This window comes from Mus caroli, chromosome X, assembly GCF_900094665.2.
Source record: "Mus caroli chromosome X, CAROLI_EIJ_v1.1, whole genome shotgun sequence".
Classification (NCBI taxonomy): domain Eukaryota; kingdom Metazoa; phylum Chordata; class Mammalia; order Rodentia; family Muridae; genus Mus; species Mus caroli.
This window is the reverse complement of record NC_034589.1, coordinates 138,938,106-138,954,515: the sequence shown is the minus strand read 5'-3', so window position 1 is coordinate 138,954,515 and position 16,410 is coordinate 138,938,106. Positions and strand designations below refer to the sequence as shown.

Below are 16,410 nucleotides of genomic sequence, written 5' to 3'. Positions count from 1 at the left end.
ACTCACTTTGTAGACCAGGCTGGCCTCGAACTCAGAAATCCGCCTGCCTCTGCCTCCCAAGTGCTGGGATTAAAGGCGTGCGCCACCACGCCCGGCTGCCTTGATGCTTTTAACAACATTTTACAAATACACATCAGCTCAATAACCACAGCTGTCATCTTAAAGAAGATAAGAGATAGTGTATTCTGGAGCTATTTTGACTGAGCATAGCCTGCAAGACAGATTTAGGCTAGTCCAAATGCCATGTTCTAATGTGTAAGCAGTTTCATGAAGTTTTACAGTTTTAGAAAATAAAGTGAGTTTAAGATACATCGGAGTACATCAAAAGACTAGGTATGCTGTCTGAGCTTTTGCATTGGTGGAAGCTAGTGATCTAAATTAACAGATTCCAAAGGTTACTATTAGTCACAAGATGCTCCAGCATAGAGGTGGGCACGGAATGGCTATTCTTTTGTAGATCTAGAACTAGGTTAAGGAAAGTTAATTAAACTCTGGACCTGCAGCATTTCTATCCTCACAGATCTCTGCAGTTCCTTTCAGTCAATGAGTATATAGACACAGCTTCTTTACACACACACACACACACACACACACACACACACACACACACACACACGTTTATCACAGTAAACCTCATTTACATGTTGTGAGCTAGAGACTCAGTAGAGAAACTACCAACAGGGCTACTCCATAATTGGAGGAAGATTTTTATTTTTTATTATAGCTTGAGGGCGAGGGAGAGAGAAAGAGTAGCAGAGCGGAAGAGTTTTGTTACAGATCAGAGAGGGAAGGAAAGGGGTAGAGGGAGAGAGGGAAAAAGAGAGGAGCAGGCAGGCAATAGCCAGGGCTATGGGAGCAGAGTGGGAGAGTTCTGCCAGGTATAAGGATTATTTTGTTTGGGAGGAGGGCAGGTTAGCTGAAACAGCCTGGGACCTAGCTCGGGACTCTGGTCTGTTGGAGGCTGAGTTCATAGAGAAATAGATTCCCCTTTCAGAGGTTGGGGAGCTATAGGAGCAGGTAAGAAAGTAATGGTGTTTCCTAGCAAACTGGAACCCATGTTACAGGGCCTCTGAAGAATGCTGAGTGTTTACTGAGTAAGAGTCTAGCCTGAGCTGAACCAAACTGCTCTTTGAGGGGTTGGGACCTGACCCATGTGTTAATTACCTAGTCTCATATTTAATATGAATTACCTTGACCAAATAACCATTTGAAAAGCTGTGAACATTTTTGTACATAAGACATTGTTCCTAAGGACATGGTTTGCTTTCTTTTCGCCATTTTTTTCTTTAGCACACCAAAAAGTGCCCAGAAGTATGCTTTCAACGTGCATATTTCGTTCAGTATGTATATAAGTGATGATTTCTTCAGAGTAATTTTTGAAAGACTACATTTTATTTATTTTTAATTGTGTGTGTATATGCATGCTTGCATGCATGTGTGAGTGCATATGTATGTGTGTGCACATAAGTGCAGTGCCCACAGAGGTACTGGAATAACAGGGGCTGGAATAACAGGCAATTATTGTGAGCCATCAAATATGGGTGTTGGGAATTGAACTTAGGCCCTTTGCAAGAACATTACTTTCTCTTAACTGCTGAGCAGTCATGCCAGCTTTAAAAATTGTTTACAAATATAAAGTATTTCATAGTGCTCTACAGTGTTTGAACAGTTTTACTAACCATGGCTTTTCTTTCTACGCAACACTTTGTTCTGAGATTTGAATATGTTATTATAATTAAGATAAATCTTTTGTGGCTGGAGAGATGGCTCAGTGTTTAAAAGCACTTGTTGGTTTTGTAGAGGGCACAGGTTCAAGTTCTAGCACCCACTTGGTGGCCCACAACGATCCATAACTCTCAATTTCAGGGGTTTCAATTCCCTTGCCTCTTTTGACTTTCATGGGCACCAGACAGGCACATGGTATGTAGACATACATTCAGGCAAAACATTCATACATATACAAATGAATCTTCATAAGTTTAAAAGTCAAGTTCTTCACCTGGGTACTTAGCAACAGGAAAGCATCTTGCAAAGCATGTTCAATGTAGAGTGTAAGAGATCAGGGACATGGGTGAATACTCCTGTTTTTCTTGCAGTGTCTGGAGACTCTTGAATATTGGCTCCAGATCTGCATGGCATGTTTCCCACAAATATAATTCATCATTAGATGGTATTAGTACCTGCTTCAGGAAGTGATGGCTTTCATGATAGCTCAACAGGCTCAACAGGCTGTAAGCTTGTGTTTTGCCAGTGTTACATGTCATGTTATTAGTATTTCTCATATTTCTGAAAATGTGGAGTAGACCTCTTAACTGCTGGGGTAACAGCTATGAATGTCCATACTCAGTTTATATGTGGCTTTGAATCAAGCCTCAGGCTTTGTGTATGTCAGGCAAGTATCCTACCAACTGAGCTAAATGACCTTCAGCCACAAATATATTCTTTAAATGTCATAGCTCATGTATGATGTATTTGTTAAGCTTCTCATTTTTGCTTTCTAATAGAAAAAGAGCAGTGTCATTTGTAGGAATCCATGAAAGAAATGTGAATCACATTTATACATTTCTCAAAGATATCCTCTCTATAAAATGAAGAGTATCTTCACTATAATGAATTGTTTGTATATTTCTTGAAGCAGACTTACTGTATTATGAACATAGACTCAGGGGCTGGAGAGATGACTTAGCAGTTAAGAGCACTGACTGCTCTTCCAGAGATCCTGAGTTCAATTCCCAGTAACCACGTGGTGGCTCACAACCAACTGTAATAGGACCTGATGCCCTCTTCTGGTGTGTCTGATGACAGCTACAGTGTAGTCATATAAAAAATGTACTCATATAAAAAAAAAGTATTAAAAGAACATATACTCTGTATACCTTGGTTATATACTGAAGGAAATACCCATTATATAAAAATTCTTGTATTTTTATAGACTCACTGTTATTTATTGACTTTAAAATATAGTCTTAGATAATAGCTATAGGTATAGAAATGAACCCAGGTGTCACAAACATTGTAATTATTATTATTGAGTTTTGCTGTTTAATTGTGCTTCTGATTTAAGGATGAGTAGAAATTTTCATTTTTCTATAGCTAAGTCTATGACAGTTTCTACTGCTCATGAAAACCAGTTCATGGAGAATGTTAAATAAGCATCCTACCATCAAGATAAGCCCATAATGCTGTGTCTTTTTTTTTTTTTTCAAGGCTTCATGCTAAAAAAAATGTCATCTCTGAGCTGGAGAGATGGCTCAGTGGTTAAGAGCACTGACTGCTCTTTCAGAGGCCCTGAGTTCAATTCCCAGCAACCACATTATAGATGGCTCACAACCATCTGTTTTCTAAATGTCATCCCAGTCTACCTTTTTTGTCACTGGATTTTACCCTATTTTCTTGCTTCCTGGTGTTCTGGTAAAGTTTCCCTGGATTACCTAGGGAGATACCAAACAAAACTCATATTTATGATTTCTCTCAAACTCCCAGATATTTTCCTAGACTTGTTACCTGTGAAGGCGAATACTTTTAGGACTCTTAAAATGATTATTATTTATGCATATATGTGTATGCCTGAATGTCTGTGCATCATGTGCATGCATTTCCCCTAGGAGTAGTCAGAAGAGGGTATTGGATCTGTTAGAACTAGAGTTACAGGCAGTTGTAGGGCATTTGATGTGGATGCAGGGTATTGAAACTGTCCTCAGAAAAAGCAGCCAGTACTTTTAACCACCGAGCTATCTCTCTAGCCTTGAAGTTTTTTGCCTTGTGTTTTGTTTTTATAAGACAGCATTTTGGGGGGTGGGGGGCTGGAGAGATGTCTCACCAGTTAAGAGCAGTGACTGCTCTTCCAGAGGTCCTGAGTTTTAATTCCCAGCAACCACGTGGTGGCTCACAACCATCCGTAATGAGATCTGATGCCCTCTTCTGGTATATCTGAAGACAGCTACAGTGTACTTAAATATAATAAATAAGTAAATCTTAAAAAAAAAAAAGAAGACAGGGTTTCTTTTTATAGGCTTGGCAGGGTTTCTTTTATAGGCTTGGCTGTCCTGGAACTAGTTCTATAGACCAGGCTGGCCTCAAACTCACAGAAATCTCCCTGCTTCTGCCTCCTGAGTGCTTGGATTAAAGGCATGTACTACCACTACCACTTGGCTTGCCTTAGACTCTTAATGTCTATTTTCCTTCCTCATAATTTTCAAACGTGTGGTAATGTATCCCGGTTAGATCCTGTCCTATAATCTCAGTAGAAATGTTGGGCTCCAGATGTTCTGATTCAGCAAGCTCCATGAACATGCGCATTATCCACGAGGAAGGCATGTGACAGCTCTGCAAATAGTTCTCTTCATCAGATTAGATAGAAGGACTGAGAGTTGCGGAGGGTGGGATGGTGAGAGCAAGAAAGAGATTCTGCTAATGTCAAAGAGAGAGATGAAAAGAAAAAGCTGATGATGCTAGCTTCTAAGTGAGACAGGTACCTTCCAGGGCAGACTTCTGTATTAATGTTCCATCAAGCTGTTTTCATTTACTTTCAGGTAGAACTTAATGGTATAAGCTGAGCATGGCAAGAGAGAAACATTCCTGCTCATCACTTTAGTTTCTTTAAATGTGTGCTCTAATGACCTTAAATGAACATACTTAGGAATAGGCCCACCCCTATATGAATATGTATAGGATACTTGAATAAAATTTCCATGGGCATTGCCTTGAAAATAGCTCTGTGCTCTCTTTCTATGTTGTAGGTAATAAATCCTTCTTCAGTCTTGTTTTGGCTTTGCTTATTAGCCATTGTGAACCCTTTTGTATTCATTAACAGTAGGAGTTGTGGCTTCACCAACTACTATTATTCTATTATTTCCACTTTAAAGGGGTTATTGGTTTTGCAGAGAAGACCAGCATAAATTATACTTCTTTAAAAAAAAAACAAAAACTTTATTTTATTTAATATATAAGTGCTCTGCTGCATATACATCTGCCTGGCTGCCCCTGTAGATGGTTGTGAGCCACCATGTGGTTGCTGGGAATTGAACTCAGGACCTCTAGAAGAGCAGTCAGTGCTTTTAACCGCTGAGACATCTTTCTAGCCTTCAAATTATACTTCTTTTATATGTCCATTGACAACCTGACTTCATTGTCGTCATGAAGAGCCCTAACTGCTCCCTTGAGTCTACCCAGTGGATTGTAGGAGTTAACAAAGCCATTTTTCTCATACCAATACTCCATCATTAATCCCTTACTCTAAAAAGGCATTTTATATAGTTTGGTATGTTATTTTGAGACAGTGTCTTTGGCTTAGAAGTCTCATTATCCTGATAGTCTCTCTTGAGCTGTAATTTTGAGCTTGTGCCATCATATTTAGCCTAACAGGTGATACCTATTGTAGTCATTTTGGAATACACGGACAAGATAGAAGGGAAAAGAATAACCACTGACCCAGCTACTCACAGAAATCCCTTGTAATAGGTTCCATACTTCCAGCATGTTTTGTATATCATATTCGGTTTTGGTTTTTGTTTGTTTGTTTGTTTTTGAGGTAATATAGTGCCCCATACTGAAATCTGAAGTTGTTTAGTTTATTATTAGGTAATTAGTATATTTGGTTTAAACCCAAAATCCAGTACTTCAGCATATATTATCCTTTATAAAATACTTGAAATGTCCTCTCTTGTTTCTGAAATAGGAGAAAATACAATGCAACTGATGTAGGGGAAACTTGAAGTAGTAAAAATTGATGCTATAAAGGATTTTCTAGTGAGCTTGCTTAGGAAGTATTAAATGCCAAAAAGGAGAATTTAGCTAAATGAGTACTGCCTTCCAATAAAACTGGAAGATAACTAGTGTATTAACATGACTTGTTGGAAACTGAGAAAGAAGATTGATTCTGTACCACTATTGAAGTTTCAGGTTGCTGGGAAAATTTCTGCCATTATTCACTCACCAAGATGGACTTCCAGTTAGGCTCCATTCCTAACCCTGACTTAGAACCAGCAATTAAGAAGGACATGCCTCTAAAGGGGCAGTATAAGGTTACAACTACCATTAGGTCCTGGTCTGCTAATATGTGCCCTCTGCTCTCATCAGGAAAAGCACAATTCTGCCAGGTAAGCAAGATGAACCCAGCTAATAACTATTCAAAACAGACAAACAAACAAACAAAAAACAATTTTTGGCCAGATCCTCTGAGCATTAGCCAAAGCTGGACAAGTGCCATAAAGAGCTTTTTCTTCATTAATCTCTTAATTATGAAGTATGTAGAGTGATTTCCCACTGGGAAGACATTATTTCTGTTACCCTACAGCAAATATTGTTAATAAATCCTTATCCACATTTGAGATGATAATTCTCATGTTGACATGTTTCTGGGAGTTGATGGGTTACAGCAGCCTGATTCTGGCAGTCCTAAGATAGGCTCAGCCATCCATCTATCATCAATAAGCCAATGAGAGACAAAGGTAACAGTGAAGATTTCAGTGTGGCCACATTGGAAAGAGGAACAAATAAAGAGGTCTAGCCATCCCAATTTTGGAGGTCCTGACATCTGGTTAAGGATTCAGTAGAGGGCAAGACTTTTGTATGACAAAGCAATCCTAAACAAGCTGTGATCCTACTCATCACAGACACATCCCTGTCAGGTCTGCAAGGTCAGCCATATAAACTGTCAACCGAGTGTAAATCTCTTTCCAGGAGACAAGTTCCCTCTCTGCTAGCACCTGGGCTTAGCCTTTTCTTTCCCAGAGTGAAACTCTTGGGGTAAATTCCTATTTCTTAGGGTCCATTGTCTCAATACCTGATAACCCAAGGCAGGGGTACAAGTGTTTCTTTTTAGAATATCTTGGCACCTGCTGAGACTGTTTGAGATACATTTTGCAAAATTCCTTTGAGAACATACATCAAGAGTCTACTACTGTACTCCGAGATCATTGTTACCCTTTTAAACTTTACTAAATTAAGACAGGTATAAATTACATCAAAGGTTTACATTTTCATACATTTAAGACCTATACATCTGTTTTCACATGCTTTTTTATATAAAGGATGAATGTACAAGATATGTAAGATACTGTTGAAATGAGTATTTTGTGATCAGGACTATAAATTCAGTGTTAGAGCATTTGCTTAGCACTACAAAGCTCCGAGTTCAATCCCCAGCTCAGCAAAAAGTAATGACAAAAAGGGAAATTATCCTCATAAGTAAATATTTAAAAGGTGGTAGAAACAGCTCTCAGAAAGTAAAAAACACAGGTTTTGAAACCTGGGACTGTTCTCAATAGAATCACAGACTTCATTTCCTGCCCTAGATAAACTACAGTCTTGTCTCCTTATTATCTTTGTGCATATCAGTTGAAGAGGCAATTTACATTTGAGTGACAGCCAGGCTTGGTGGGACACACCTGTAATCCTACTTTTAGGAGGAAGAGGTAGTAGGATCCAGAATTCAAGGTAGCCTCAGTTGGAGGTCAGCATGGACTACTTGAGACCCTGTTTCACAAAGAAAATCCTGACTTTGATTCACTTGTTTATTTTTTACATTTGATACCTTGCCTTGGATACATTTGAACAATCCCCTCACACTAAGATTACAGACAAGGACAGAGCTCATATACTTTCCTTCTGGGAAACAGCAAGTTCTGTTCCTGACTAAGTAATCTGATACTTCCTTATGTAAGTGTCCAGGTAAGAAAGACAATATCTTCGGCCATCACTGGGAAGAGAGGCCCCTTGGTCTTGCAAACTTTATATGCCCCAGTACAGGGGAACGCCAGGGCCAAGAAGTGGGAGTGGGTGGATAGGGGAGTCACGCGGGGCGCGGGGGGGGGGGGTTATAGGGGACTTTTGGGATAGCATTTGAAATGTAAATGAAGAAAATACCTAATTAAAAAAAAAGAATGACAGTATCTTAAGGAGATGCTAAACATTTGCTCCCTTTGCCTAATTGTTGAACCATGAACCTCAAGGAATTGGAATCTCCCCAGGAATCTCATTCTGGGGGATGTAAAATACTAAAGCTCGGTGGGTGCCAGCCAGAGGGTGAACCAACTCTTGAACAGAGAGTTTCCACAGTTCTGATGACTTGTCAGACTACCTTGTAAGAGCCTAAATTATGACGGTTGGGACTACACCATAACCAGGATAGCTTAGTTTTTGCCCTCTATTTAAACCTAAATGTCACTTCTATGCCCTGGAAGATGGTCTTCTGGGCAGACCACTAGAGTTCTGTGCTCCTTTGCCCTCTGTGGCTGCATTTACCAAATCTTTCCACTTTTTACTGTTACTTTTTAAAATTAGCTTATTGAGGGTAGGTGGTCTGCCAGGGCCTGTGCTACCTTATGACTTTAGAAGTAGGTAAAGGTTTCCCATGTACCTTAAATCAGAAAGGGAGCTGTAACAAAACAGCATAGCCTACATTGCCATTAGGAACTTCATACTGGATAAAGCATGATGAGCTTACTATTTTAAAAAAAAATAAAACCCACAGAAAAACCTCACCTGAAATGGAAAGACTTAAATATATATGGAGTTTAGTAGTTTTCAGTCCTGTACCTGTCTATGTACCTCCATACTGTCTAGGTAGGACACAGTATAGCACTAAAAAAAAGCCTTTAAGAGTGAAAATCTTTCTTTAGATACTCTCTTAATTTGAAGGCATATCAGTGTTGTAGTCCTAAGCCTAGAGGTTACTTTTTGATGGCTGGTACTCTTCAGTATGGTAGAGTTTACTTCTTCTTGTAATATCCGAATTCTCAAATTATTTTTCTTCCTGTCTTGGTTAGTGAGTAGAAAGAAAAGCTTAGGGATCATGTAGACCAATGGATTTTAAAATCTAAGTGAAAGAAACTGGTGGCATAGCGGGGGAGTGTGGTGTATGGAGGGAGCAGTAGTTGAAGCAGGGCCTTTCTTATCACCTCCTTGCCTCAAAATAAAGGGATTGTACTTTAGTGTAGCTAAGCTGTAAGGGAAGTTCTCTTACACTCTGGCCCAAGCCCTGCCTTGGATCCCAGGAGACCCCAGGAAAAGTAAAGAACTGTTGTGTGTGTCTGTCTTTTTTTTTTTTTTTTTATGGCAAACCTGTCATTAAAAAGGTAGCGTACAGTTCCATTATAAAATGGAACCTGTTTTTGTTACAAAATATGATTTTTTTTCGCTTATGTTAGGATAGAGCTAAAACAATTCAGATGGCTGGGAGCTTGCCTCACAGGGAGCTCAGATACAGGGAGGGGGCCTATCCATTATTAGACCTATAGGCACGCTCTTTCCTGCTGCTCAGGTGTGACCGCGGGTGGGGAAAGCCCCAAAGGATGGGAGGTTTCAGTGGCAGCTTGCTTGGTGTCATGGACACTGCTGTGGGTAGTTAGATTCAGGTAAGTGAGGGCCGAGAGGATAGTGAGTGCGTCAGAAGTGGGTTCGAGGCTGGGGTGAGTGGGAGGAGCATGTCCTTGTTATGCGTCTTGAGCGTGAGACGCAGGGGGCTGTCGGGAACAGGTTCTGGACATCACCAACCGCGTCTCTTAGGCAACAGGCAACTACAGCATTGGAAGGAAAGTGCAGAAGATTCGAGCCAGACTGGCAACAACCTCCCCAGCATATGCGTGCAGACTCTGAACCAGCCAATCCTTACCTAAGAAGAGTTCATCATTCCAATGTGGTAGGGACTTCCTGTTGCTGTTGCCATGGTTTCGCGGGCGGGACTTAAAAGAGGCTTCCTTTGTTTGAATGGCTCTCCAGTCCCCTTGCTCAGGTTTGAGTGCGGTGTGTGTTGTTCATTCCACCTGTCTTTCTCAGCCTTCATCTTATGGGCTGTGGGCAGAAAAGCAGCGGAAAAGATGGATGATCCTCCGAAGATGGACGATCCTCCGATGTGGGTGCCTGTCTGTTTTTTTTAAAGTCTTAGATGGCAGTATTGTGCCATACAGACCCTTCTCTTCTGCCCTATGTGTTTGAAAAAATACTGTGAGTCTTTTTAAACTAAAAGAGGCTTTCCCCCCTTTCCTTCTTTCCTTCTCTCCTTACCCTTTCTCCTCCCCTCCCCTTCCCTTTCCCCAGTAAGATTTCTGCCTGTCTGGAACTGGCAATTGAGTTAATAAATTCTAGAGTTTACCTTGTTGATATTCACAGCCTTGGAACAAATCCCTTTATTTTTCAAGTTGGCTTTACTGTTGTGAGGCAGCCTAGACGCTACAGCTACTTGTATTTTAGCTTCTCTGAAAAGCCTTATTATTCTACCCCCTGCTTTCCCTGGGGTTTATCGACCTTTATCAATGTGTTCTTTCAGTATAGACTTTGTTGCACTTCCGTCTGGATATTTCTGTAAAGTGTTAATGAAAACAGTTTTTTCCTACAGTCCCAAAACCCAGTGGTCACCATTAATTGCACTTTTATGGTAATTGCCTCAGAGGTTTTTCTAATCCATACGGGTCTTTTAAACATACTGGGATGCATATTTATACCTTTGCTTTATCATCTTAAAAACTTATGCAGAAAATAAGACAAAATTCCATTGACATATGTAATTGCTGAGTCACATTGTCACCTGAACATTTTCTTCAGTGTGACAAAATTATTTAATAACTGATATGAAAATACAAACAACCCACAGCCCCCATCTCAATATCAAATATTATAAAAGTATTGTTGCTAAGGACAAGATCTGTATTAGTTTGTTTCTTTTTTTACTCACCATCGATTTTTAAGCACATAAAGTGGCTAGCAGTATGTTCTGAATAGATATGATGTATATATGAATTAGTGTTTGATTTCGGCAGGGCAATTTTGTTTACAAATACAATGTGACATTTCATAATATCCTGTAGTGCTTAAACAGTTTTCTATATGCCTTCTCTTTCCATTTAAACTATGTAATAAGTATCTTACTGGAATTTGAAACCATCTTTGTTTCCAGGTTTACATTCCTTCCCAGAGTCTTTGTTCTTATATTTAGCACAAAAATGTATTCTACAAAAGAGTGTATAATGTAGAATGTGATTCCACATCTGTGTGCCAGAGTTGCCACAAATACGAAGGATGATGCTTTTAATGTGTGCTTCAGTGTTGATAGCCTGCATAAATAGTGCAACAGGTCCTTAGTTTGAGGCCTCACTACTAGATGTCACCTTATTGCTATCTCTATTATTTGTCTTGACATGCATAGTAGGGAAAGATTTTTAAATCAGCATTTTATTTATTTATTATGTATTTATTTACTTGAATCTGGGTATGATACAAATCTCCTTAGATGTAACCTCTTGAAGTTCTCATTCCTACCTTTCAGTAGGAAAAGCACTATATAATTTTGAGTGAACGGAGTCAAGGAGGAAAATCTTAATATTTTAATATTTTCATAGTCTTATATTTCTAGAAGCAGTTATTGGCTTCACAAGTCCAAACTTTTTATATTAATTAAATTTGCTTTGACAATATTATAAATAAGTCAAACCTTTTATTTTATGAGTACATTTTGCATGAAAGTTAATTCCTATTGTATGTGAACTTTGGTTTTTTTGTGCACTCTCCATCATGTATAAATTTTGAAAAATTGATTTAATGTTGCAGATGTAGAAATTAACCCCACAGTGACACATATATTATAAATGTTTTCCTTTTAAATTACGGTTGTAGCTTCCAGTATGTAATTATTATTACTACCCTACCCCCCACTTCTCTGCTGGGGGTAGAACTTGGAGCTTGAAGCACTCAGGTATACACACTGCCACTGAAGTACTGCTGCCTCCCTCCTAGCATTGAAGCCTATGCTCCACCGTTTTATTCCTCTGTGCAGAGCTGACAGTCCCATCTAGTTCTCCTTCCCCTGTCGCTCAGTTTTAGCTTCCTCCTTTCATTTTTCCACTATTGTAAGGTAGTCTGCATCAAAATGCTTTGAAGACTCCAAATAAAAATTCAAAATGACTACATGTTTAAATAGTTCCCTAACTATAAGTTGTTAAACTCACTCACTACCCTCTGGGACTCCAATATATGTCTGTTCCCCATATCCCTCGTGGTAATTTAGCACAATTACATGCTTTTATACTTTCACTAGTAAGACACATTCTGATTCATCAAAGCTGCCCATACACACACATAAATTTAACCTTCACCCATGAGGGCAGAGCTAGTAGTTGTGGAAACAGGTATCTTCTTCCTTTTGTAGCTGAGGGGGTGGTAAGCAGTGATGATGTTATCAAAGGAAGAGATGAATACAAGGTGTGGCTGGGAGTGGTAGCTCCATTAACAATAATAACTTCTACCATTTCCACCTTAAAAGGAATGTCAGCACTGAGAGAAGACCCACAGGAACTCTACTTGCTTTCTCTGTCATCTGCCAGTTTTACTTCATTGTCCCTATGGAGAAGGCTGACTGCTTCTTTGATCCTGTCCAGTAGGTCTGGGAGTTTACACAACCTACTGAAGAAATGTTTTTCACATATTCACTATTAATTTATTATTAATCCCATGTGATGAAATGGCAGTATCTTTTGTTTGCTCGTTTTGTTGGTTATTTTTGAAATAGGGTCTGCTTGTGGGGGTCAGTCTGTTTCTAGTCTGCTGCTTCAGCCTCCCATGTTCTGGGATCAGAGAAGTGTGTCACCACCCTGACTTTCTAATTCATTTCTGTTGTAGTCACTTTGGAATATATGGAAGAGAATAAATGAAAAAGTGTAATCCTTTCTTAATGTGTTTTGCATATTGCATTCATTTTTCCATAATTGTGGTAATGTACTGTTCAATATTAGATTACGAAATAGTTTTTTCCTATTAGGTAATTAGCATACTTTCTTTTTGTTTCTCTTTTTTGAGACAGGGTATCTCTGTGTAGCCTTGGCTATCCTGGAACTCACTCTATAGATTCAGAACTCAGAGCTTTGAACTCAGAGATCTGCCTACCTCTGCCTCCTGAGTGATGGGATTAAATGCATATGACACCCCAGTCTACCATCTATAGTTTCTTAAAATTCAAATTTCCCAAGTCTATCATATCTTGTCCTATAACATGATTAACAGTTCTTTTATTGTTTCTGACAAAGAAAAAATAATGCTATGACAAACATTGTTAGGACATCAATGTCTTCATTTTAAACAGTGTGCCTTCTGTGGCTTTCTGCCAATTGGACAGATAACTACAAAACTCCTTTGACGTAAAACCTTGCCAGTATCTGCACCATTGTGTACTGAGATTACTGTTAACCTTCAAAATGTTACTGTGTTGAGATTTGAATTTGTTGTCTTTTTTTTAAAAAAATATTTTTTAAGTTATTTATGCCTTAGTACCTTTTCATACATTTAAGCCCTGTACATTGTTATATACTCTTGTGAAAATGAATTTTTAAGATTTTATGTGTGATATTAATTTTAAAAGGAATATATTACGGCTGGAAGTGGCTTTGTTCTTCCACAGTACAATTAAATCTGTGGGCTGAGCATCCAGTTATGCCAAAAAGGGGCAGGGGACAACAACAAACAATGAATAAATGAACAGTAAAACAACCCAAACATTTCTCTAGGACCATTCTGTCAGCCATGCACTCCAGATATTTCCATGTGCAAATTTATAATCTGAAAAAGATCAAAGTTGCATACTTGACTCCCTGCCCTATGTAAACTGCCACGATGGTTCAGTTCTGTTATTGGCCTATCTCAGGGTTCTCCTTGGTGTCTCTCAGTTGAAGAAACAGGTTAATATGAATCCCCCTCTTCCCATATTTTACGTCATACTTCCTTGAGATGGATATTTCTGAACAATCTTACCACACTAAGACTTTAGGGGATAGAACACATAGTCTCCTTCTTGGGACTTGCTGTTCATGTTATAACACAGGTCCCACTCCTGACCATGTGTTCTGGTGTTTTATTACATCAGGAAGCTTGTGAGCTTTGATTCTTAGAAGCATATATACTCAGTCTTTGCCACATAAGACCACCAGCTCTGGAAGTACACCGTTAGGGAGAGCAAAATTTTCCTTATATCTTCAAAATGGCACACAAAGAATTCTGCTACAACATTCTATAACCTATAATGCCAGATAATTGAATTTAGGAAAAAAAAATCTTGTGCTGTTTGGAAAAGATAAGATACACACAATCACATGAAGGAACAGGACCCAACTCTTTAGAGATTTGTTTTTCAGTGATAAATGAAGATATGATGTAGGGAGTCCAAGAAGGTTGCAAAGATATGCTACCTTGAAAAAAGATGATTTTTTTTTCATATTTCTTGGTTAAGTTTATGCCTAGTTAGCAGCTTACCAGTATTACAGACTAAGTTAGCATAGTGGTTACTCCTGGGTGTACATAGAGGCACTCTTGGTTAAGGTTATGCCTAGGTAGCAGCTTACCAGTATTACAGACTAAGTTAGCATAGTGGTTACTTCTGGGTGTACATAGAGGCACTCCTAGGGACGGTTAAGTTTACTCCCTTTCTTTCTTTTCTCCATTGTCTTTTCTTGTTTGAGACACGGGGAAGAAAACTTAGAGAGATTGTGATCCCAGTAAATTTCAAACCGTTTATGTGCAAGAGACTTTTTTGGGGAAGGGATATCCGATGGGATGTAGATGAAAGGGGGTCTTCTCTTACACTCTCCTACCTAGTTGGTGCTATCCTCTGGTTCTTAAAGTTGAAGAAACAGCCAGAAAACAAAAGGAGTTTTGTTTGTTGGGTTATTGTTTTTCAGGAAAATAGGAGTGGTGACGGAGCTTGGACTGGAAGGGGTGGTCTCTTGAGCCTGGGTCAAGGTCTACCCGTCATGGGGCCTTGTTTGCTCACAGTACTGTTTAAGACCCACTTAAGTAAATATGTGGGTAGTTTGGTTTTTTTCCACCCTCGATTTCTTTGAGGTTTGAGTTAAAATATTAAGAAAGCTTTATTATTTTTTTTTATACTTGACCAGAAGCAGAGATGTAAGTAGAGGTACTTGGCCGGTACTGGACAGTAGCATGCTCGGGGCATGACTACCAGTAGGAGATTTTGGAGGGGAATAAGGTCCCCAGGAGGAAAGGTTCCATTGGCTGCCTGCATTGTGTCCTGGGCCATGAGGTGGGCATTTAGGGTTGGAGGGGATGAAGGCTACAGGGAAGATAGTAAGCGCAGCCAAGTGAGAGTAACTATCAAAGGCTGGGAGAAGTGGGAGGAGTATGTCTAAGGACTGGCACACCCCTCTCACGTGGCCTCCTGGGCAGTAGTAGGTCCTACTTATCAGTAGTTCCATTCTGCCTCAGCGGTTGCATCCCTTGGCCAGCAAGGAACTACAGCATTTGAAGGAAAGGCCTGCCTCAAGAGGGAGACTGGCAAGGCCTCTCAGGACTCCTGTGACAGGCTTGGAATTCGCCAGTACTATACTACAAGGAGCAACATATTTCAGATGTGGTAGGGACTTTCTTATGCTATTGTTAATGGTTCTGTGAGTGGAACTAAGGGAGGCTTCTGTTATTGGTGCAGACCACTTAGCTTCATGGGCAGTTGTGAGTTCTCCGTATGGTCTTTCCGGTCAGTCTTCTCAGTTGGCTTTTCATCTTTATTTAATTGGCTGGCAGTAGAAATTCTCAGAAAAGATGGACTTTTCTGATGTCAATGCTTATTATACACTTCTCTAATCCTTATATAGCAGTATTTCCTGAGGCAGTGTGCCTCTCTGCACCTTCCCTTTGCGAGTGGGAAAAAAAAATCCTCACTGCAGAGCCTCTTTCTATTATGGAGGCTTTTAAAAAAAGTTACTGTCTTGGAGCTGGAGATTAAGATACCAACTTCAAGATTGCCTCCAAACAACTCCCTGTATCTTGAACAAAGCCCTGTTCTTTCCAAGGTGCCCTTGTTTTAGTGGTACAGCCAAGGAATTCATTCTTTTTTCCTTCTGGCCTTGGAATTTATGCACCTTTGCAAATAGATTTTATTACACTATATACTAGACATTTCTGAGTATTAATGAAAACTTTTTAAAAAAAATTAATTTTACTTTTTACTTATTTACTTTATATTCCACTCACTGCCTCTCTCCCTGTCATGCCCTACCACAGTCCTTTCCCCTTCCCCTCTTCTTCTTTTTTGAGCAAGTGCACCCCCCAGTAGCCCCCCTCCCCAAGTCTCTGCAAGACTAGGTTCTTCCTCTCCCACCGAGTCCAGCTAGAAGACATATCCTACATACAGGCAAAAGCTTTTGGGATAGCCCCAGTTGTTCAGGACCCACATGAAGGCCAAGCTGCACAACTGCTACATATGTGCGGGGAGGCCTAGGTCCAGCCTGTGCATGCTCTTTGGTTGGTGGTTCAGACTCTGAGAGCCCCCAAGGGTGCAGATTAGTTGACTCTTGGTCTTCCTGTGGAGTTCCTTTCCCCTTTGGGGACTACAATCCTTCCTCCTGTTCCTCCATGAGAGTCCCCAATCTCTGTCTGTCTGTGGCTGTGGGTGTCTGCATCTATCTGAGTCAG

The 16,410-nt window shown here is 39.8% G+C and overlaps 2 protein-coding genes across 6 annotated transcripts in view; both read left to right on the top strand.

The window, feature by feature from the left end:
* Positions 1–16,410, top strand: part of LOC110286734 (protein FAM156A/FAM156B-like) — a 64,567-nt gene that overhangs the window by 9,840 nt on the left and 38,317 nt on the right. The window contains exon 1 of one of the 3 annotated variants that reach the window (XM_021153308.2): positions 9,457–9,640. The exons of the other annotated variants lie outside the window; for them this stretch is intronic. The gene's annotated coding sequence lies outside the window, so the exon portion shown is untranslated. Of the gene's footprint in view, positions 1–9,456; positions 9,641–16,410 lie in introns of those variants that run through there. 3 annotated transcript variants of the gene reach the window in all.
* Positions 9,462–16,410, top strand: part of Fam104b (family with sequence similarity 104 member B) — a 28,719-nt gene continuing 21,770 nt past the window's right edge. Inside the window, exon 1 of one of the 3 annotated variants that reach the window (XM_029473220.1) lies at positions 9,462–9,640. In XM_029473220.1, the coding sequence (XP_029329080.1) occupies positions 9,636–9,640 (5 nt within the window). In that variant the 5' untranslated portion in view covers positions 9,462–9,635. The other 2 variants (XM_029473218.1, XM_029473219.1) reach the window with 2 other exon arrangements.